The 23,164-nt window shown below is 39.3% G+C and overlaps 1 protein-coding gene across 3 annotated transcripts in view; it reads right to left on the reverse strand.

The window, feature by feature from the left end:
- Positions 1–23,164, reverse strand: part of BBOX1 (gamma-butyrobetaine hydroxylase 1) — a 77,113-nt gene that overhangs the window by 44,265 nt on the left and 9,684 nt on the right. For all 3 annotated transcript variants that reach the window (XM_060157747.1, XM_060157746.1, XM_060157745.1), the window contains exon 4: positions 6,742–6,940. In XM_060157747.1, the coding sequence (XP_060013730.1) occupies positions 6,742–6,940 (199 nt within the window). The remainder of the gene's footprint in view (positions 1–6,741; positions 6,941–23,164) is intronic.

Below are 23,164 nucleotides of genomic sequence, written 5' to 3' on the forward strand. Positions count from 1 at the left end.
TCATTGTCTCTCATCATCTTTATTTTATTCCTGATGTTAGTGTTTCAGAAAAATATATTTTTTAATTTTCACCTGATTATCCTTCTTAGTCTAATCCTTGTTACATGTGTTACTGCATCTTGCTTGTGCTAGAAAATAAAATATTCTTAGAGAGAAGAAAGAAGAAGAAAGAACTGAACTTCTGGGCTCTGATCTGGAAAAGAGGAGTTTTGCTAGCTAAGGTTGAAATTTGTATTTTTCTTCCTCTTGACTTTCTGATGAGTTGTTCATGAGGTTAATTTTCTAAGGACTGATAAATGTCGACAATGCTAAGAAAGAATTTTTGATGTCTTAATCAAATGGAATTTCTCAATATCATAGCATACATTCCCTTTCATTAACATTTCCTGAGAGATAAGTGTGTGTGAAACACCAAGCTAGTATTGAGCAGGCCACTGTTTCTGCCTGCAAAGAGCTCAATATGACGGTGGCAATGGCAATGAGATACACATGCCTTATTTTCAAAGGTTATCCTGGCTAGTAGTCACAAGAAAGGTAACTAGTTAATACACAATATTAATGGTAAACACTAAAAAATACGATGTCGAACCCTCCTCTCCCACCCCATCTCTGTGTCACACACACACACACACACACACACACACACACACACATACACCACACACAAGTATATATAAATAGTAATACCCTGACCACACCAGTTAATTTAGCTGTCCAACTAATTAGAGAAGAAATTCTCAGGTTATGCTTTTGCCTTTTTAGGGAAGAGCATGTGAACTTCTCATTGTTGTCTTAATTACAGTCTCAAAATATGATGACTAGCAAATATTACTACAACCCAGCAAACTAACAGTAGTGATATCTTACAACACAGTAGTTTATTTTCTTTCACACTGCATGCATTATCCCTAAAAGTGGAATCTCCCACAAGAAACAGAAATTGCCTAACTAGATATTAGGAATATATGGGAGAGAAGGGAATTTCCACCCCTCTTTCTGGATGGACGGTTCAGAATGCAAAACTGGCTCCTAGGATGAGTAGTAAAGTACTTATTTTGTTTTCTTGTAATGCCTGGGCATGGGGATGTGGCGCTGGTAGTGATCTCACAGAGCTGAGGCTGGGAGAGGGGTTCTCTCCCTTAAAACTGCAGAGGCTACCAGATCAAGGGAAGATGTAGCAGGGATGGTGGTTGGAACACAGGAGGAGAAAGATTAATAGGTCAAGCAACTAGGGCACGAAAGGCCAAAAGCAGCCAAAATCAGAGGAGGGCTTGGAACATGTTGTTTGTAGACAGGATAAAGGAGATGGAAAAGCGAGGGAGATGCATGCAAGAAAGAAGGTGTTAAGTTGGAAGGGAGGAAAGCAACCTGAGCAACGTGAGAAAGGAGCTATGGCTGTAGTTGTTCCCCACCAACTCTCTTTGGTGGATAAAATGGTTTGCATCTAGGGCTTCCCTGGTGGCGCAGTGGTTGAGAGTCTGCCTGCCACTGCAGGGGACATGGGTTCGTGCCCCGGTCCGGGAAGATCACACATGCCGCGGAATGGCTGGGCTCGTGAGCCATGGCCGCTGAGCCTGCGCATCTGGAGCCTGTGCTCCACAACGGAAGAGGCCACAACGGTGAGAGGCCTGCGTACCGCAAAAAAAAAAAAAAAAAAAATGGTTTGCATCTAAGTTGGGCTAGCTTGAGATGTGGAGGAGAAGTATAGAATTATATAGTCATAATTAAATATGTATGTAGTAATGTCACCCCTATTTATACAGTGGTAGCCTGTGTAAGTTTGAGGAGTCTGGCTTCATTCTCTCTAGCTGCCATATTGATAGCTGAATATCACCCCATCTTCACCTTGCTTTCACCAGGTTGGGAGAGTATCACCCTTGAGCTATGTGCTACCTTTTAATTACTGTTGGCATGTATTGACTATCTTTTTCCTCATTTATAATGCCAAAAGTCCAGGAGTACTTTACAGTTTTTTCCTTGGTTTTATGGAATATTTATTGTTCCAGATTATCTAGATGAAGTCAACTCAACTCTTTATATTCACCCATATACAGCAATCACCAAAGATAGTTTTGCATAAAGTAGAAACCCAGATCTAGTTCAGAACAAAATGCCTGGCATGGTGCCTTGCATGTGGTAAAGTATTCAAGGAATGGTTGTTGTATGGATGAGTAAGACGACAATACCACTGACCAGGACATTCTCTTTCATTGACAGTGACTGTACTTTCTTTAAGATTTACTCTGTGGGATACATTGTCAAATGCATTATTCTAACTTGCATTCAGTCATTGAAGATGGCAGTGGAGTGTAGTTTACAATGACTATTTCCCATTGGGTTAAATTATGTCATAAAATTCAGATATTTTGTTCAATAAAGAAAGAAATGATCCAGAAAGCTATTTTCATTCCTTTTGTGAGGGTGGGGTGTGGTCAGGGACATGGGATGAGGCTTTTGGCCTCATTCTGTAAAAACTACATTGTTCCAAGTCAAAGGTTTAAATCCTCCTGAAAAGGTCATCTTTTTACATACTGCTCCACATGTATATGTATTTGACAAAATTGACAATGGGGGTTTCTTTACCAACTCTTATTCTTTTCTCCCAGGAAAGATTTCATCATTAAGGCAGTAAGGTTACTGAGCATTTCATATGGCTGCATGAAAAAATATTGCCTAGATGATGCACTATCAAAAAATGTCAAGTATCTGAGAAAATACAGCTGTGGAAAATGATGTAAACATATATCCTCAAAGCTATTGCCATTTTGATAGGTGGACATAATTTTATAACATGAAATGCTCTAATAATTATTGCATTCGTCAGCTGCTTTATAGTCTTTTAAAAACTCGGTGTGAATTTATTCATTATATATTTATTCCTTGCCTACCCTATGCTAAAAATACAGAAAGTTCTGGAATCTACTGTTTTTGTTTATCCAACCAACAATCTAACAATGTAGATGACAGCCAAAACCCCAAAATAGACATTATAATTCTCACTTTAGACCCACACAGTTTAAATTCTCTAAACTAGTAACCCTATTTGAATGGAAAAGTACTAGGTTAGTTTCCCAAGGCAAGCACATGTGAAGTAGCATCAAGTTATTATTGTTTTTGGCAGCTAAGCAAGAGCGGAAACCAGGCTCCTTGAAAAATCTACCCGGAAAGCAAAGTTTACCTTTAACATTCCCCACTTTGCTTTCTCTGTCTCTTTCCTATTTCTGGCATTATTATTATTGCCTTCATTATTTATTGCCTTCATTTATTCTTTCTGTTCACTCAATCACCAACCAGTTATTTTTCAAACAAGAGTAAGGCCAGGGCTTCCCTGGTGGCGCAGTGGTTGAGAATCTGCCTGCCAATGCAGGGACACGGATTAGAGCCCTGGTCTGGGAAGATCCCACATGCCGTGGAGCAACTGGGCCCGTGAGCCACAACTACTTAGCCTGTACGTCTGGAGCCTGTGCTCCACAACAAGAGAGGCCGCGACAGTGAGAGGCCCGCGTACCGCGATGAAGAGTGGCCCCCACTTGCCGCAACTAGAGAAAGCCCTCGCACAGAAACGAAGATACAACACAGCCAAAAATAAATAAATAAATAAATAAATAAATAAATAAATAAATAAATAAATAAATAAATAAAAAAGAGTAAGGCCAGTGGAGAAACAAAGATATGAAAGGGAGAGACCCTGTCTAAGGCAGCTACTGATTCTGTTCTAAAGTCACGTCCAGGCATTACCACAGTACAAAGAAGAACATGACAAGTGCCATTTAGTCTACATAATTGTGAGAGTTCAGAGGATGTAAAGAAACCAAGCTCCACACCTCCTGTGACCTGCCTTCTCTTGAACTACCCTTCCTCTCAACCAGAGGCTTATGACCTTTGCTGCAAATGAGCATCTCCTGAAGTGTTTCTAAAATTCCTTATACCCAGGCCAAATCCAAGTCCTGTTAAAAAAAAATATTTCTGGAGATGGGACCCAGATGTCAGTATTTTTTAAATTGGTTATTCCACTGTGCAGCCTAGGTTGAGAAACATTGTCCTAAATATCTCCCTTTTTTTAAAATCTCATGTTACCCTGACTTCAGTATAGAAAAGGCAAGTAACTTCGGGGAAAATATTCACTTTTCTCATTCTGTTGACAAAATCCCCCCAAACAAGTAAGCAAACAAACAAAATCAAAGCTACTACAACAACAACAACAACAAAACTGTTCTCTTCATTAAGTTCTTGAGGTAGGGAATTCGAAATTACCAAAAAAAATTAAAAATTAAAAAAAGAGATCTTGGCAATTATTGGTGGAAGAAGCAGTAAGGTGGAAAGAAAGGCATTTTCTGGAGTGTGGTATAGTTTGAGAGATTTAGGGAAGAAATGTGATCAACTGCTGAAGGTGAAATTGTGTAGGTAAACTCTGTGGTCAGATGCAAAGATCTGGGACAAAGGGAATGGAAGAGTAGTAGGAAGTCTGATTTGTTTTGACAACAAACCTTTAGTATTCATTCCAACAAATTTCACAATATTAGATCAGTGGCCAAATTATTAAGCCTTTTTTAGGATTTGTAACAACAAAACAAAATAAAACACAAGTTATAAATCAGGACTAAGAATCTGACCCTTAATGTGATGGATGGGGGTGGAAATTAGGGAGCCATAACAAAGAGCCCCAAATTTGGCCACTGTAATGAAACTGTGAAATGTGTTGGCCTCAGTGCAAAAAGTCTGTTGTCAGCAAATAAAAATGAAGTAAAAAGAACTTAGAAGATATTTGAAGTGTTCTGTTTACCTCCAGTGCCCTAAGGCATCTTTTCAATGTGCTTCCTTCATACTATGATTGATAGTGAGGTAGATTAGAAAGCCCAGGGATGGGACAGACACAGATTCCAACTCTGGTTCCTTGTTTACTATCTGTGGAAACTTGGGTTTATACTTTAATTCTCTGGGCTTCAGCTTCCTCATTAGTGAACTCAGGGATAATATCTATTCCAGAAAGTTGTGAAAAATAGAGAGAAAATAATACAGTTGGGGCTCTTAATAATTTCAAGACTCTTCCTCTTTCCTTTGTCTGTTGTTGCTGCTGTAATCTGTTAAAGCAGCTTAAATTCTTACAGATGTAGGGGAGATAAAAATTTTGTATGACACAAACTCGCTAATGGTAAAAGTTTGTTCTTGGGATGGGGGTGGGGACTGGGTCATCCAAGCCTAAACATGATAGAGTCTTCTACCATGAATAAACATGCTCAAATCATTGAAGGCAAGTGACTGAATATTTTTGACCTTCTGTTTACCTACAGACGAGGTCTTGCTCTAGATTAGCAAACCTAAGGGCAAAGTCAAAGGCTAGCAGGGCTCTTGCAGGTCTGAGGTGGGAGTTGGGGGCAGAATTCGTGAAATTGGAGAGTGAGAATATGCTCTCTTCAGGGCTCAGCCTTTTCTTACCTCCTGCAGGTTGCTGGCAAGCAGGGGTTTAAGCTCAATTGTTGCTACATTTGATTTTTCAAGAAAAGTCAGCTCCATATTTAATGTAAAATCTTCCAGTTTTTAAGTGTTGATCCCATTTTTTTTCAACATCATGTGAGCCAAACAAAACACATCTGAATACTGCCCGTGTGCTACCAGTTTGCAAACTTTGCATTTTGCAGGTCCTTTTCACTTTTCGTGCCCTCTACTCTGAGCCCAAGAATAAGTGTCTCCATCGCAAATGAGAGGCTCACCCTAAAGATTAGAAATACAGTCATACCCCCACTTCCAGGTAGTGTTTCCTGTTGCTAGTGTTTTCTTTATCCGTAATTAATGTTACCTCCCAGGCAATTCTTATGCAAACAGCCTCTTGTTCCAAAGTTAAAATCAATTGTATTTCCTGTTACTTGTTAAAGTGCGTAGACTTAATTTTCTGCATGTTAGCTTTATTTAAAACATCTGGTGGCTGGTTTCATTTCCCCAGGGCCCAACCTAATTTTGTGCCAACTCTTGGGAGGTAAAACTTTAATGAACGTTCACATTTGTAAAGCTGAATATTTTTAAAAAGCCTTAGAGAAACAGTCTTCTATCCCACTTGGTATGGACTGAATTGTGTCCTCCCCAAATTCATATGATGAAACACTAACCTTCAATGTGACTACATTCGGAGAAAGGGTCTTTAAGGAGGTGATTAGGGTTAAATGAAATCTTTTTTTTTTTTTTTTTTTTCGACCAGGGATTGAACCCAGGCCCTCTCCAGTGAGAGCGTGGAGTCCTAACCACTGGACTGCCAGGGAGTTCCCGATTACATGAAATCTTAAGGGCAGGGCCCTAATGCAGTAGGACTGGTGTCCTTATAAGAAGAGGAAGAGATACCAGGAGTGCTGGTACCCTGAGGAAAGGCCATGTGAAGATACAGTGAGAAAGTGGCCAACTGCAAGTCAGGAAGAGAGGGCTCACCAAGAACCAACCCTGCCAGCACCTTGATCTTGGACTTCTGGCCTTCAGAACTGTGAGGAAATAAACTTGTATTGTTTAAGCCACCCAGTCTAGGGTATTCTGTTGTGCGGCCCTAGCAAACTAATCCTCAACCTTTAACTATCCTGTCTTTGGCGTCTGACGTCATTCCAGTCATTCTCAGAGAAATTCCACTTTTAGATTCTCATCTGACTTCCTGTCAAGACATTGTGGAAATTTCTATATCATCAATCAAAAGAGTCCCTGTCTGGAAAGTATATCAAACCCTATATATGATGGCAGAACACCAACTATTGGGTGACTTACCCATAAAATGTGAGATAAAGGAAACCAATCCTTTTCCCAAGTTTTAAAACTTCTCCTCGTTTGTCAGATGCTCCTGTGAGTCGCACTATGCCGACTTTCTTGAGCCTGGAGAGCCACCTGTACGCATGCTCATCATCTTTTAAAACATCTTCAAAATCCAGAGTAGGTAGCTGGAACTCTGAGCCCCAGTACTGACGTTCTGTGAATTAAGAAAAAGAAGAAACCAGATGGGATTGCACTGTTTTTAACATACAATGAGAACCTCAGAGAAGGGACTAGTTCATGGAAGCTGACCTTTGTTCTATCATGGAATTGATTAAATTTCAGTCATATTAGAAATGCCTAAGTTACCAGCTCTTCTTCCCTGGACCCAAGCCAGTCTACTCTATGCTTTCTGCCTACAGCTGTGGAAGACCCATGACAGGTATTCACTATAGCACATTTGTCAAGAGAATGTTGTTTAGCTTGTGATGGCTCTTGATACATAGGTCCTTAGGGCTTCTTTGCCTGGACATTGCTTAGAAATAGCCTTGAAATATTGTGTATTTTAACAGCTAAGTTATATTGTTCAATTCCAAATAGAGATAAAATCAGAATCATGTGCTAGAACAGCGTATGCCTATCCCTGGGGGTCGGGGTGAGAAGTGTTTGCCATGGTAGGAATTGCTCCTTCTTCCTCTTGTTTTACCTGATAAGAAGCTTTCTCTAGGGTCAGCTTGTTCACAGGAGTCAGCAAAAGCTGTCCATGGGGAGGAAAAGATGAAAGTTGTGCTCATGGCATGCACAAACACTTTGGTGACAATGCCACATGAGATAAAGTCAAATGCCTTTCTTTGTTTTCTGATTCCTCATGATTTATGGCTCATAAAAATGTTTACTTGAAAAAACAGAAAGGAAAACAAATGTAGAAAATAATTTGCTTACAAACCAGGCTCTCTCAAAGGAAGTAGAACATAGAGGAAACATAATTTTGCCAAGGAAAATAACTCAGATATTAACAACTGCATTCAGCAAAGACCACTCTAGCTAATCCACTTGATTTCTTCATTTTGGGGGAAAGAATTTAGCTTAGGAAGGCAAGCCTTCCTAACAAGTGACAGAATGAGGTCTTATGATCTCAAAATCATCCTGTGCAATGCCTCCCTTTTCTAACTGGGAAATACATGTCATGTTACAGAAAACAACCCCAGAGCCTCCAATTTAAGACAAAAGATTGGGTCAGTGTTCCATTGTAGTAGTTGTAGATTGGGAATCATTTCTTCTTTGATGTCAGCATGGCTGTTTCTGCAGAACCAAGGATTCCTCAGGAGTCAGATGTTGGTTTAGTAGTAGCAAAGATACTTACAGGTGCAGGAAGCCACTTCCTGATCTCCCATCAGCAAGTTGCATGAGGACATTCACAGAGATGAGCAGGTGTGTGTCGGGGCGGGGAGGGGGGGGAGAACTAATCAGATTATAAACACATATATTGCCAAAGTTTGCATAATATTGCATAATGAGGCAGAATTTTCAGGGCCTAAATTGCAAACTCTAAATGAGTCCTCCCTAGTGGTTGCATTCATTATTTTGGACAATGTTAATATTCTTCAGTATTGAATACATTCCAGGTGACTTACTGTATCTTCTCAGGAAGTCAAGTTTATATTCAACCACTGGTTCCTAATTTTTGTTTTAACTCTTCTCTTTGTGGGACTAACCGTAACTGAAAGAACTATAGCCGTTCCTGTTCCTTTTTTTTTCAGTGTTTCTTATCAAGTGCTTTTAGAGAAAAACCTTAGAATTTACTATTAAACCAAGTCAGCTTGGCAAAGAGAAGCAGCTCAGCACATGGGCCAGAGCAAGTTGGCTAAAGCGATAACAATGGGGTGTGAAGGGTTTGGGATATAATCATAATTTTTTTTGGAGGGTGGATGGTGTAAAATATTTTACCATGTCGTGAGACACAGTGATAGGCAGTAGGTTTTCAGGAACTCATAGTCTATGGGAGACTTGGACACGGAAACTGACAATTAAAACATAATATGGTAGATGCTATAGTTGAAGTACGTTCAGGATACCATGGAGATATCAGATCTTCTGATCCCTTACCTAATGCTCCTTCTACGATGCCAGCTGCTCTTTTATATGCATGAAGTTCCTCAGGTCTGTCCCTCATGCCTCAACTATTTCTTCTGAAGTCAAAGTTGGTTTTATGGGCCCAGCGCGGTTCTGCTGCACCACTCTGCTCTCTAACAAGAGTTGGCTTTATATGAAAGAGCTTTTGTTCAAAGAGGCAATCTATTTGACTTTGTTTTGAATATTGGATTATATGGTTGTTTGCTTTGCCACTCCCATTTGCCCTTCGCATTTACAGTCTCCAGATTGTAATATCTGGTACTAATCAAAAAGGTCTGTGAAAAGAAGGTGATAAATATCATCAATATTACTTATTGGCTACCACGCTAGAAAAGTCATTTGGCTTCCAGTGAAGAGAAAAATTTCCTGGGCAAAATATCATCATTAATGACATAATAAATCACTATCTCCTCTTTCCAAAGCTTACACCTAAGTAGACTACACCCAGAAACTTAAAAAATATTGAAAACAGCTTTAAGCTTGTTGAGCCCCAAATGAAAGTTATAGGTCCATAGAGTATTAGAGGTAGATGAGAGGTGGAGACTCATCTTGCATTTTCACATTGGCTTTAGGATTTCCCATCCCCATGGGTTCTTATTATTGAATAAAAAGATCATCTAGACTACAGCGGAGGATTCTCCTAGTTCTTGGGCACTGTGATGATCTGGCCAAGGGCAAATTTTTCATTCCTGTGTAGACTGTTAGATGGATTAGCTACAATCTACATGGCCATCTATAGCAATGTGTTGTCTTTATTACAAAGGGTTAAGTCATTAATTGATGAGCCTTTGTTATAATATTTAAAAGAAAAAATTTGTTGTCCTATTGAGAGCAAACCAGCCTGGAGAGATAGTATGGTCTAGACTGCAATATTGTCAAATAGAACAGATGAAGGAAATATTCTCTATCTGTACCATCCAGTATCATAGCTACTAATAACATGTGGCTATCGAGACTTGGCATATGGCTAGTGGAACGAAGGAATTAAATATTTTCCTTCATTTAATTCAAACTGATTTAAATTTAAACTTAAGTAGCCACATATCACTGGTACTGTATGAAACAGGACATGAACAGAATAAAGAACATGGAGCTAAAGAGGCCTGGGTTTGAGTCATTGTCTTGCTTTTTACCAGTTTGTTTCCTTATCTTTTCACTGATCCTCCAGATCTTAATTTATAAAATAACTGTACTTATATTTACCTTGCAGGTCATATGTTGACCATGCAATGAGATTATGCAAGGAGCTTGGTACAGTGCCTGGCACATAGTAGACTAATAATAATAATATAATAGTTAATATTTGCTGAATACTTTCTAGGTGTCAGGTACAGTGCTAGGTGCTCTCCATACCTTATTTCTTTTATTGTCCATAATAAATATATGCGATAGATGCTCTCAGTATTCCCATGTTACAGAGAAGGGAACAGAGATCCAAGTCTTTCAGCTAATGATTTGCAGAGCTAGTTAGGCAAATTCAGGTGACTAATTCCAAAGTCTGTAATTTCAACAGCTACACAGAAAATAAACATTTAATGCCTTGAAATACTGTTGTTACATGTATTCTTAAGTCCTATGTCTGAATGTCCACAGCTTATTCTATCCCTTACAAAGGAAATCTACTTTCTAGATGAAAAAGAAAGCAGGGCAAGTTACAATTAGGAACACTCTGTCTGGACATGTTCAAGCATGAGTGTTTAAAGATAAACCTTGGCTCCCAGTCAGGATTTTAAATGCAGAAAAGGCTTTATGACTAGGCACAACTCTTTGACAGCATTGCTATTCATTGCTTTTGTGAAATGAACCAAGGCTTAAAAATCAGCTAGCTTCATTTTTTAAATTTATGCCAGTATATGTCAGTGATCCATGCCAGTCTGGTTTTACTTAAGGCCTTTATCACTTTCCAGAGAGTTTTGGTGACTGTGTAGCAGGGAAATGTAATAAATAGAGATGGAAAAAACACTTTCACAAGATGTAATATTTTCAAAACTTTTGTATTTTGAGCATTTTGTGGATTCAAGAAGGCTCTGCTAAGGGCACACACTATATACATCTATATATAATTATAGCATATTTTAATGAATTTTTGTTTCTACATGAGTCATTTTCCCATTAGAGAATAACACACACGCACACACAAACACATGCTCTCAAACACACACGCACATACACACAAGATATTCTTTGTTTTAAAATTACAAAATGAGTTAGATTCTTTGAATAAACTTGTTACTCTTTACATGTGTAAAATTAACCATATTCACACCAAGACTCAGTATGAAACTCAGTATGAGGCTGTTCATATCATACATAGCATAGTCTGTACTATATATAATTTCAAGTTCATAGGATTTTACAATCAGGGGTTGGTCACAATACCTTTTACGTTCTACAGAGTTTACAGTTTTCCAACTATAGCTCCTATTTTGGTGTGCCTTGGCAGGAGCTTTGAAAAAGTCAGTGACCAAGGGCCACAACCCATCACAGGATCTGTTTCCTAATACGAGACACTCACAGACTCAGTTATGCCAGTTGTGACTTTCAGAGACAGCACTATGACTAGCCAGTTTCCAAATTCATCAAAACATCCCCGATATAAAATACTCCAATCTTCCGGGAGAAATAAACTACATCTTCTTAATAAATCCACCAGTAAGATCATTCTATGATTTCTGTACAGAAACTTCGACATTGCAAAAGTTATTTAGAAGCATTTTCCCTGTCTCCCCGCAACTGCAAAACACCACTACTGGGGACCATAAGAAAACATGCTGGCCTAGAGTAAATCATTTGTTAGGTGAATACATTAAAAGAAAATTTAAATTTCACACTTGGGTCTGGAAACATAAACAGTGTGGAAAATGACGGAATATTTAAGGCATGAACCACCCTTTCTAATTTAACTTACGGACTTACTAATAAATGCTTCCTTGAACATGTGCTTCACACATCATAAAATTTATGAACAGGCTACATGCTGGCTTTCAAGACACCATTTGTACAAGGCTTCCTTTTCAGGATTAAGCCTCACATTCCTGGATCCTGAGTTGTATTTCAAAAAAGGAAAAGACACAAAGAAGCTCTTCAGTTAAAGATTCATGAGTACAGCGTGCAGGGTTGCAATGTGTTATTTCAAGAGTTTAGGACCTTCTGTCTACCTGCACGGAACTGTGCTGTTGGCTCTGAAACAGCTCATCTCATGTGCTGATGAGCAGCTGATTGCTTACTGTCTTTTCCTATAAATATCTTGCAGGGGCCCAGCCATAATCAAAATCTGACCCCCAGATTTTGGGACTTTGATTCTCTTCTCTGCACTAAGGAAATTCTGCCCTCTTTGGAAATTCTTTTACCTCTTGCCTAGTGAACTCGACATGCCTTTCAAGATTCTGGTCACTTGTCCTTTTTTAGATTGAGATCTTCCAGAAGCTGACCTTGAGATGAGGATTTGAATGCAAGCAATTTACTAAGGAGGTCTCCCTGGAGGCACCAATAGGAGGTGGGGAAGTGAGAAAGGGAAGGGGGCCTCTGGAAGGTGTTTTGATGAACGGGTTACTTCTTTTGCAGATGGGGCTCAGCACTGCTGGACCTCATGGCAACACTGTAGACTATACTCAGATACAGAGTTGTCCCACCCAGGGACAAGGAAGCTGAGATGCAGAGGCCACCCACACCTACCCCTTATTGGTTGAGAGCTGCTTCTGGGCGTTCACTCCTTGGTCTTTCTGGCCTTCCCTGTGTGTTGGTCAAGCATGCTCCCTCAGGCAGACAGAACCCTCCAGGAGCTTGGCAATCTCGCAATAGCAAGCTGTTGGCAAGTATGGGAAGAGTGCTGAGGAGGTCTGATGGGGCAGTGACAGCCTCTGCAATGCCCCCCTTCAGGATCTCCAAGACTGGGTTAGATGGCTATCTTCTGTGATTCCCCAGCACCAATACACACCTCAGCCCCTGTGCTCACCACCTTAGGCCGAAAGGATCTTTCACTTACTCCACACGTATTTGCTGAAAGTCTGGCTATGCGAAAGAGGTTGCATTGGTGAATAAAAATAGATGTGGGGCTTCCTTGGGGGCGCAGTGGTTGAGAGTCCGCCTGCCGATGCAGGGGACACGGGTTCGTGCCCCAGTCCGGGAAGATCCCACATGCCACGGAGTGGCTGGGCCCGTGAGCCATGGCCGCTGAGTCTGCGCGTCCAGAGCCTGTGCTCCGCAGCGGGAGAGGCCACAACAGTGAGAGGCCCGCGTACCGCAAAAAAAAAAAAAAAAAAAAAAAGATAGATGTGATTGTTGCCTTTGGGATGGAAAAAGTGAATAAACAACCAAGCAAACGAATAAATACACAAAAATAAACGTTGTAGTAAGTGCTGTGGGCGTAACGAATGGGGTATATTGACAAATAATCATTGGGAGTGGGATGGAGAACTTATTTGCTTAGACATGGAGGATAAGAAAGGTGTAACTGAAAAGAAGCTTTTTAAGCCACATCCTGAGAGGTGAGAGAAGCCAGTCTCGCAAAGGGCAGGGAAAGTGTCTAAAAAGGAAAGACAGTAGGAAGAGGGGTGATCTCTTAGCTTGTTGGAGGAACTCAAAGTCACTGAAGCTAGGACCCACGAGACAAAGAGGTGGATGTCGCAGATGAAGGGAAAAAGTAAGCAAGTGTGGGTCAGGCAGGTCCTTATCTTTTTCCCTCTGCCACTGGACTGTACCGTCCTTGCAAACTATAGAGATCCTGTTGCTTATCTTTATTTCCTCACCACTGTTGCCCCCTTACTCTTCCTCCCCCTGGTATATAGCCCAGGGCTTGCACCCAGTAGATTTTCAGAAAACTGCTACGTTCTGTATCCTAAACAAATCTTTGTTTATTTCCTAATGATGACTGGAAACAAGAAGCAACCCCTGAAAAAGTAGTGTTTGAGCACACTTTAGTATTTTAAAAGATGGAGAAATCCATAAAACCTCTCCTCTAGGTGATAATCCCACCAAATTTGAAAAGTCTCCCTGAGAATGTACAAAAGATGCTTCTAAACAAGTTTACGTTGCTTGAAAGAAGAGAAACACATTTTTGTTTTGAACTATTAAGTACCCGGTAATATATATATGCTCAGCCCCATATATATAATATATATATGACAAGAGTGACGATTTAGTTGGAAAAAACAAGAACTCATGAAATAATGAAGCAGCACTAAAGGGGAGTGTGTGAAAAACACTTGAAAAAATGAGAGTGAACACTTATTGGGCACTTATAATTCCAGGCACCCTTCTAAGCACTTTACATGGAGTGATGCCTGTAATCCTGACAACAACCCCATAACAGAGGTTCTATATTATTCCCCCTTTATAGATTAGACAGGCATCAGGATCATACCTAAGTTAGGCAACGTCACACAGCTAATACATGTCAGGGCTGGGATACCCACATGAAGAGCTAGACTCTGGATATGCTGAAAAAAATTTGTCAAAGGATAACAAGCACCAAAGGATGTTGATAAGGGAGATTATTATCTCAGACTCCATTGGAATCGGCAGGACTAACAGAAAATTCAGTTTTACCCTCTGTCCCTGTTGTGACTATCCCCTCTGACATCTCTCAAAAGGTTATAGAACACCCTCTTGATGGCTTTTAATTCCAGAGCACACATCTCTCTACGGCACAGCCTATCCTGGTTCCAGACGGCTCCAATCAACACTATCTTCTTCCTTATGCAGAGGCACATCTGCGTCTGTCACCTTCTTCTAGGCACTAATTCTGTGCTCCAGAGTCACGCAGAATATGGCAGTCTTGGAGACGTGTATAAAGACAGGCCCTGAGCTGAGTTTTTCTTTCCAAGGCTAAATAGTCTCTTTCTCTCCCGTATTTTTCATGTTTTATGGCTCCCAAGCCCTGCACTACCCTCTCTGCTCTCCTCCGGATGATGCTTTCAAGTTTGCTGATGTCCCACAGCAGCCTGGGCGTCTCAGATCAGACATAACACTACAGGCGTGCCGGCACGGTGGGCTCGCTACTACATTTTTATTCCGGCCGCCTAAATCTAATTACCTTTGTTTTGGCAGTCTCAAGTCTGTTGACGCATACTAACTTTTCGGTCAACCAGAATGCGTACGAATTCCTCCTCAGCCAGGTTTCTGAAGCTAGTTCACTGAGAACATACTAAGCACATACAGAGTTGAGGATGCGGGTCCAATGTGATAGGGACTTTGTGTCAAAATTCATCACTCAAGGTTTGAAGGTGACAGATGTGGATTCAAATCTGAATTCTGATACTTCCGTCTACGTGACCTTCAGAAAGTGATGCATTCTCTCAGTTCAATTTCTTCATCTGGAAAATACAGAGTTAAACAACCTGCAGGGTTGTTGGGAAATTTAAATGAGATGATACCTAGAAAGAACTTGACATTGTATACTTAATTAAATCTGCACTTGACCCAGAGCAGCTGAACATGGCTGGAGGAAAACATACCATGATGAGTGATTTTATTGCACATCCGTTAGTCTATAGTTAACTCTATCTCGTGCTCCCCTAGCTGACTGTTTCTCACGTTCCCTGTCCTCAAACTTCCCACGCTTCCTCCTCCTATTCATGCTTAGCTGATAACTTTGCTTCCTATTTCAGTAAAAAATTAGGACTCAGAAGAGACTTCCATACACCCCATCGCCACATCGACCAACCTGCCTGTGTCCAAGTCCTTATGGCCACTTGATGTAATGTAGATAAATTGGTAAATTTCATGATCTCTTTCTCTACCAAAATGTAAACTCCTTACAGATAAAGTCTACCTCTGTTTTGTTCATCAATGCATTCCCAGTACCTAGAACAGCGGCTGGTACATAGCTGACACTCATTAAGTACTTGCTGAATAAATATAATGCATGGAAGATGTTCAATAAATGGTACCTGTTATTAATATTAGCTATTTCGCTGGATTCCAATTGTCTAGTGGGGATGACAGTCAAATACACTGACATTGACCCTTCAGTGCAATAATTGCAGCGACACAAAAAGAGTAGCCGGCACCAATTGCTGCAAGCACAGAGAAGAGGTGGATGACAGAAAGGCATTCAGTAAAGCAGATGTTCTTCAGTCAAATCTTGGCTCTGTTACTTCTTTGCCTCTTTGATTTTGGACTAGTTACTTACTTTTATCAGCCTTATTTTCCTCATGTGTAAACTGGTTACAGTGATGTTGCCTTTGTAAAGTTGTTGCTAGGATTAAATAGAGTAATACATATCAAGCATTGAGCTCTGTGCCTGGCAGATAGCAATGCTTTAAAAATATGAAGAAGGAAGACTGGCAAAGGATAGGGGAAGAGGAAGGGGAGGAAGAGGGCGTATGCTGTTGGTAGTTCAGATGGAGGGTTGGTGGTGGAGGTAGTGAGATGTGGATGGATTCTGGATTGTTTTGGTAATAGGGCTAGTAGATTTTCTTGACACATTGGGTGTGTGGTATAAGGGATAATGAGGAGTCTAGGGTGGTCCTGCTGCCTGAGAGATGGAGTTGCCATCAACTGAGATGGGAAAGACTGTGTGTGAAACAGGATTACCTAAGACCATCTGCTCCCATCAGAGGATTCACCTTTTCTCTGGTTTTCTTCATTTTTTCTTATTGCTCCAAGTAAATCACTTTATAAATCTCCTTTTTGGTTGTCCATCATATATTGTGCTTGACCAATTTATTCTGGGCTAGAAACTTCCATCACGTCTCAGTGAAGTTAGAGTTGAGAGACTCTGCTTCCTCCTTGCATGAGCAATTGTTCTCTTTAGATACGTTTCTTCTATCTTCCTTATTCATATTATCTGTTTTCTATATGGTGATGAGACTGTATTTAGATGGGTCTGGAATTTTTTTCATCCAAGTATCTAGGTTTGTACATGAAATATATCTACTGAGTGCTGGTATTTTCATCTGTAGTGATCCTTGACTAACTAGTAGATAACTCACCACTTTTCCCCAAGTTTGCTGATCATCCCAGCTTCACTAAACATTTTTACAACACTGATTGGAATTAGGGTCATAGTTGACCAGTGTTTTCATTGCCTTCCTTGGTATTATTTAAAGGAAACTATCTGTCAGGTAGGCAAAAATTTGGCCCAGACCTCAAACCAATGTCTGAATAACTAAAATCCTTTTCGTGGCAATAATTCACCTCTGAGTCACTCGCAAGTGTTTAATCGGATTATATCATGATTATTCGTCAAGTAAGGGGAACTCACGCATAAGAGGTGATCATGCCACTGTTGTTTCTCTCTCCTGCCCTTACCTGAATGCTCTTTACTATGCCTCTGCTATGTTCATGGCTCTCTAAGTAGAAGGAGAAGGGAAAGTAAAGGACCTAACAGGGTTTGAGCATCCACAGTGTGGCAGGCAAAGTACTTACATTTTTCCATTTATTCTTCACATCCTGGAGCTGAGAGGCATTGCCTCTTTTACATATGGAAAAAGTGAGAGTCAGATCATTTATGACACTAGGTCAGGTTCACAGAGCAGAAAGTCAAAGCCCCTCTGCTGACTCCAAAGCTGTTCTCCTTTCAAAACACTGTGTTGTTTCACGGGGGGAAGCGCTTTCCTAGCAGACCACATTCTTTCACTTCTTCTCCTAACAAATTCTAACAAAATTCTTTTAGAAAAAATATATGCTTCCATTGTTACATTATAGCTTTGCATTTTAGTGTTACCAGTGAAATTATGTCCATTTCCTGGGCTTGCTTTCTTTCTGGTCTCTATTTTGTAGTTTGACTTGGGGATAAATATAAATATAAATATAGGGTAGGTTGGTAAAGGGCTTCTTTGGGATGTGAGTTACACCTTGCAGGATGGAAAGGTGAAGTTTGGCCAGACAGAAAGAATAGAATAAGTGATCTGAGAAACTAGGAGTTTGGACAAAATTAAGAATCCACATGCTTGCTGAGGGGGCACTACATTGTGGGATGATTAGAAAGTCCCAGGGAAGACTTTGGACTTTATTGTGCTGCAGTGAAACACCAGAGCCAGGGGGGAAGAAAGATGATGGTGGGCATCGGGAAGATTACCCTGCAGAGTTGTGCAAGCTGGGAGTGAACACAGAGGATTCAAGTGTGAGATAATAAAAGGCTTCAACTAAGTTGTTGGCAAGAAGGACAATCTATATAACATTTTCCCCCTAAAACCTTTTGAATGTCAGTCTTCTCTGGGCAAACAGGCGATGTGCATGGAAGCTTGACAGCTAATGGAAAAAAGAGAAAGAATTTTACTAATAGGATTCTACGTTTTTTCATTTCATATGTTTCATTGAACAGTAAACATATACTGTTCAAGAAGCCTCTCAAGGCTGTTCTCTGTAGTTATTTACAACTGCTTTCAAGGGAAACTTGTGAAGATGAAGTGAGTTAATATGTAAAGTGAGACATTGTTTTTCTCTCAACATGGCGCTACTCAAGGTGATAAGTAGGTACCATCATGCAGTTAAAGATTTAGGGGCATAGACAGGTTAAGTACATTGCTCAAGATCACAGACCTAGAAAGACCTAAGTTCAAGAGCACTTTTAATTTCAGTGCTACACTGCTCTTTTGATTAAGAGCAAAGTTACAGATTGAGAAATATACGGAATTTTGAGGAAAAGAATAAAGTTAGAGAATTCATTCAATGGAGCAGTGATTAAAAATTATTTACCTAATTTGCTCAGCTAGATATTAGGCAAATACACAGAATGGGTAAATAGCAACATCAAGATTCTTTTTAAAAATCAAATTTTTCCTACAGTGATAGAAAACTTTAAAAAGAAATTAAAAATCAATTTTTTCCATGGGCATATTTGAAAGTTTGGGACTGGAATCTTAAGGAAGAAATTTAAGTAAGATGAAGATATCGACTATCCCAAAACTATAGTTGTTCTGCTGTGTTCTGTCATCTTGAAGAACAAAGTAGAACCAGAAGTGAGAATAATTGTTTATAACTTATGTGTAGGTTTGGTAAGAGTGAAGCTAGCATGTAAAGCAATCCAACTTTACTTCTTGAAATTGCCACACTTTGGAATTTTCTAAATTTATAAATTCTAAATTTGCAGTCCAATTGCCAATGTTATAAAACTTATTGCTGGGCTGCAAGAAGAAGTAAGTCTTGTTTGTGAGAAATGGAAGTTCTTCACTCACTGAAAAAAGCCCACTCTACCCTGTTTGAGAAGAAAAAGGAAGGAAAAAAAATAAATTTACTTTAGTGTAACTCTAGAAAATTACTTTTCCAAGAATAAAATAGTTAGTATATTTTTCTTAATTTTTGATGTGGTAAGTATACTGAAAAGATATGAAAAGGGAATACAACGTAATAATTCTTCCTTAAAATGGATTTGTTTTAGATTCTCAAAAATATCCTCAAACTTTTTCAAGTCTTTTAAAGATATCAGCTTTTGAAGACACCAGCTTTTCAAAATACTATTTCACACTAACATTGGATGGTGACATGATTCTTTGTTTTATGAAGTTGTTGAGTAATAAAAAATGATTTTTTAAAAAGAATATAATGTTTATTACCTAAAAATTAAAAAAAGTAATAGATGTAGTACACAGGCCTTTTCCCCCCAGTATTTCTGTAATGTATCTAGTTGTAAAATAGACATCTTTAATATTCGATTGGACAAAAATTTCGTTCGGGTTTTCCATAACATCTTACGAAAACCCGAACAAACTTTTTGGTCAACCCAATACTTATCTCTGAGTATGTGGTTATGTATTTTCTAATTGGAGGTATGGATGGAGATGAGAAAAGGCAAAAGAAAAAGGATCTGACCTAGAGTTTACAAGTGGAATCAAAAACTAGGCAGATAGCTGTGGGAACAACCCGCAGATTCGGGGCCTCTGCTGGGTACACAGCACTGCAGGGTACTTCCCAGTCTTGGAATCTTGAATCTCCCATCTTGAACTCACCCATGGAGGGATATTAGACCCTTTACATATTACTCCCACGTTTACCAAGTACAATGCAGAAACTGAGTGGGATAAATGATATGTAATTCAGAAAAGAACAAGACACGTTGGAAGACATCACTATGGCACAGAGAAAAAGTGAAGCAAAATATGCATTTGTAAACTCACAAGCATTTAAGATACCTGTATTCGTTTCATCAAAACCCCAAAGACATTTCTCTGAAAGTCAATAGGTTCATTTCACATATGGCAGGCAAAGTAGAATAGAGACTAGCTTCTTAAACTTACGAAGACTTTGAACCATTCTCCCACCTGTGCATCAGACAATGTGAGCCTGGATGACCTCAGGGAAGGAATTTTTATAAGGTCTTTCTTGGGAAGGGAATGTATTTTGGTACATAACATGGTGAATTGATTGCTCTAATGCAACCGATTTAACAGAACTCTTCTGAAGCCATTCTGACCTGGCAGTTCTGATACAGTTGGAACGTTCTAAGGCAGCTTGAAACAAACAAACTCCCAGTCCTTTTTATAATTACCAAGTAATATGTGAAAAAAATGCCCTCACCCATCCCCGACATGCACTGCAGATTCCCACCTCTAGGGGTTTAAGAAAGGGAGAAGGATGGGGCAAAGCTTAGGGACATGGGTGAAATATTACATGGGAGTTAGGCATGTTTATTCTGTACATTACTTGTTAATTTTTTTTAGAAGATAGTGATTTTTTTCTCTTTTGGAAAGTTTCTGTAAAAGTAGCCTGGATACCAAACCAATTCTGTTCTTTGCACTATAACAGAAAGCTTCATCTTCAAGGAAACACATGCCCTCTTTAAGAAAGGGGGAGCTCTGTTTTTTGGGTTGTTTTTGTCACCATGTGCAAGGCACAGAGATCTTAGAGGGACCTTATAGCTCCTTGAGATTTTTCACTCCTCTTGTAGCATATTCCTTTTGAAACAAAGGAGGGAGTCATAGCTATGTACCAAAGGGTTGTAGTCTGATAAAGTACACAGGTGAAGACTTGCTCTGCTAAAGTGGAGCATATTGAAACAAGGGGAAATATCCTTTTCTGACCGTGCAATGTACTCACTCCCTGCACTGCTGAGAAAACTGAGCAGACTGCTTCCATAGAACAAAAGATTTTCTTCAAATTACCACATTTTAAATCTCAATTTGCAATGACAAATACTACTGATGTCAGAGAATAATATACAAACATTTCAGTACCAGTTCAAGGAGATAGATAGGAAAACAAGCATTCATTCTGCCTTTGAGTGTTAATAAGAAGAACAGGTTCATATATATATATAAGATCATGCTATGTATTGATTTTTTCCCCCATTTTAGTCTTATCAATTTTATTTTGGGAATTTTGCATCATGAAGTTAGTCACAAAAAATGAGTGTATAATTATGTCAATTTCACATGGAGGTTAAAAAACAATTACGTTAAAAAATCTTCATATTTCCAATGTTTTATTAAAGTCTTCCATTTCATCCACCTATCTGGAAACACTCACATGCAAGGCTTCAACAGTCTGGTTTTAAATTGGTAGAGATTAGAGGGTCAGCAACCTCCTGTCCTCCAGGTCAATGATATGTTTCTCTTGAGTACAAATTCTACCCCCATCCTCTCTGCTACTTCCCTAGTTTAAGTTCTTAATGGCTCTTACAGGACAATTTCTAGGCCATGCTATGGTTACCTTGCTCCCAGGCACTACCCACGCCAATCCATCCAGCACAGATGACCATGACCAAGACCTTTCTACAACACAGAACTGATCACTTCACCATCTTTAGTAAGATAAGTACAAACCAAGAACCAAAGGGCTACACTGGAGGGGGAGAGAATGCATCAAGAGAAAAAGGAAGCTAAGAAGACATTCACAACCTTGTAGGCATTTATGAAATTATATGCATTTGGTAAAAATCAGAAAGATACAACTCTGAAAATATAAAATGCATCCTAAAGAAAATAAGTAAAGCAATCTTCTTAAACTTATAAAGACCTTAAACTCATTTCTCTGGAATTTTAGGAAGAGAATCAGCCTGGGAAACTAATGGAAGGAAACATACTTGACCTCTGTGCTGGGCAAACTTCCTTGCCTAAGGGTTTAGGGCTGAGCTTCTTAGTAGGGTACTTAAGCCACTTCCTTCCTTGTTGCCTAACAATTTTAACTTCACCCATATTTTAAACTAATTGCAGTTTCCCGCACCTACCCTGCCCTTTTATGCTTCTCTGATTTTCTACATGCCCTTTTCTCTGTTGAGAATTTCCTTTCCTTCTATCTTTGTCTGACAGATCCTTCAAAACCCAGCTCAAGTATTAGCTCTTATTTGAATTCCATTTCCTTGTTTCTTCAGAGTCCTTCTACATTCTAATTAACCTTCTATGCACACTTTCATGTACTTAAAATGATGTACTATACTTATTTGTTTCCATGCCTAGTGTCCCCTTCTAGGCTGGATAAATCCTCTAGGGCAGAATCCATGTCTTTTTAAAACCTGGTATTTCCTTACAGCTTCCCACATGAGATAGGTGCGCGATATACGTGCAGTTGAATAGAAATTTATGACGGAATGATCGTTACCCATGCCTTCTTTCCAGCTGTGGCTGTCCCATGACAAGAGTTTTTTCTGGCTGATGGTTTTTTCATTTTTGAGTTCAACATCTAGTGCCAAGCAAAGATCAAGGAAAAGTGATCTTCATCTTGACGCCAGATTTTAAAAGTGTTTCCTCACTCTAAGGAAATAGCAGTAGAGGAAACATTGCCACTGAGGACTAAAAACAAAATTCTTTGACAAATGTAACTGAGTTTGTTTACTTGTTCTGAGTATGAAAGTTTGAAAATATGCAATGGCAGGGAAATAAGGTGTCAAATTCTACAGGCAAAAAGCCATAGAAGCAATATTTCAAAAATGGTCCATTAATTTCTTCTTTCACCTACCAATTGCACAGCTTGAGAATATATTTTCAAAATCTGATCTTGTTTTAAACCATTAAAATAGTTTCCGTTGTCTAACTAGCAGCCAGTCCTCCTTATATTATTCATGATTGCAGCCTGTGAGTGTGACTAGTTTTTTCCACTGTTTAACTGAATGTAGTATCATTTCCATCCTGCTACTGCCTGATAGTACTGAGAAATGTAAGCTATAAAACTGAACCCGTCAAGAAATATTAATGGAGGGGGTGGCCATATACTTTTACAATGCTTAAAAGCATAAGCTGTAATAATAAAAAGTTGGCTTTTATTCCCTGAAAATAATCAAAAGAAGAACTCGAAGGAAATTAGAGTAAAATCCAACGGGATTACAAAATTAGGGCAGAGTTAAGGAAAAATATTTTGAGTACCAGAAGAAATCTAAAATAAATAAAAAATAATAATATACTTGTGATATTGCTATTTGACCCAGACAGTT

This window comes from Lagenorhynchus albirostris, chromosome 9 (assembly GCF_949774975.1).
Source record: "Lagenorhynchus albirostris chromosome 9, mLagAlb1.1, whole genome shotgun sequence".
In the NCBI taxonomy this organism is placed as follows: domain Eukaryota; kingdom Metazoa; phylum Chordata; class Mammalia; order Artiodactyla; family Delphinidae; genus Lagenorhynchus; species Lagenorhynchus albirostris.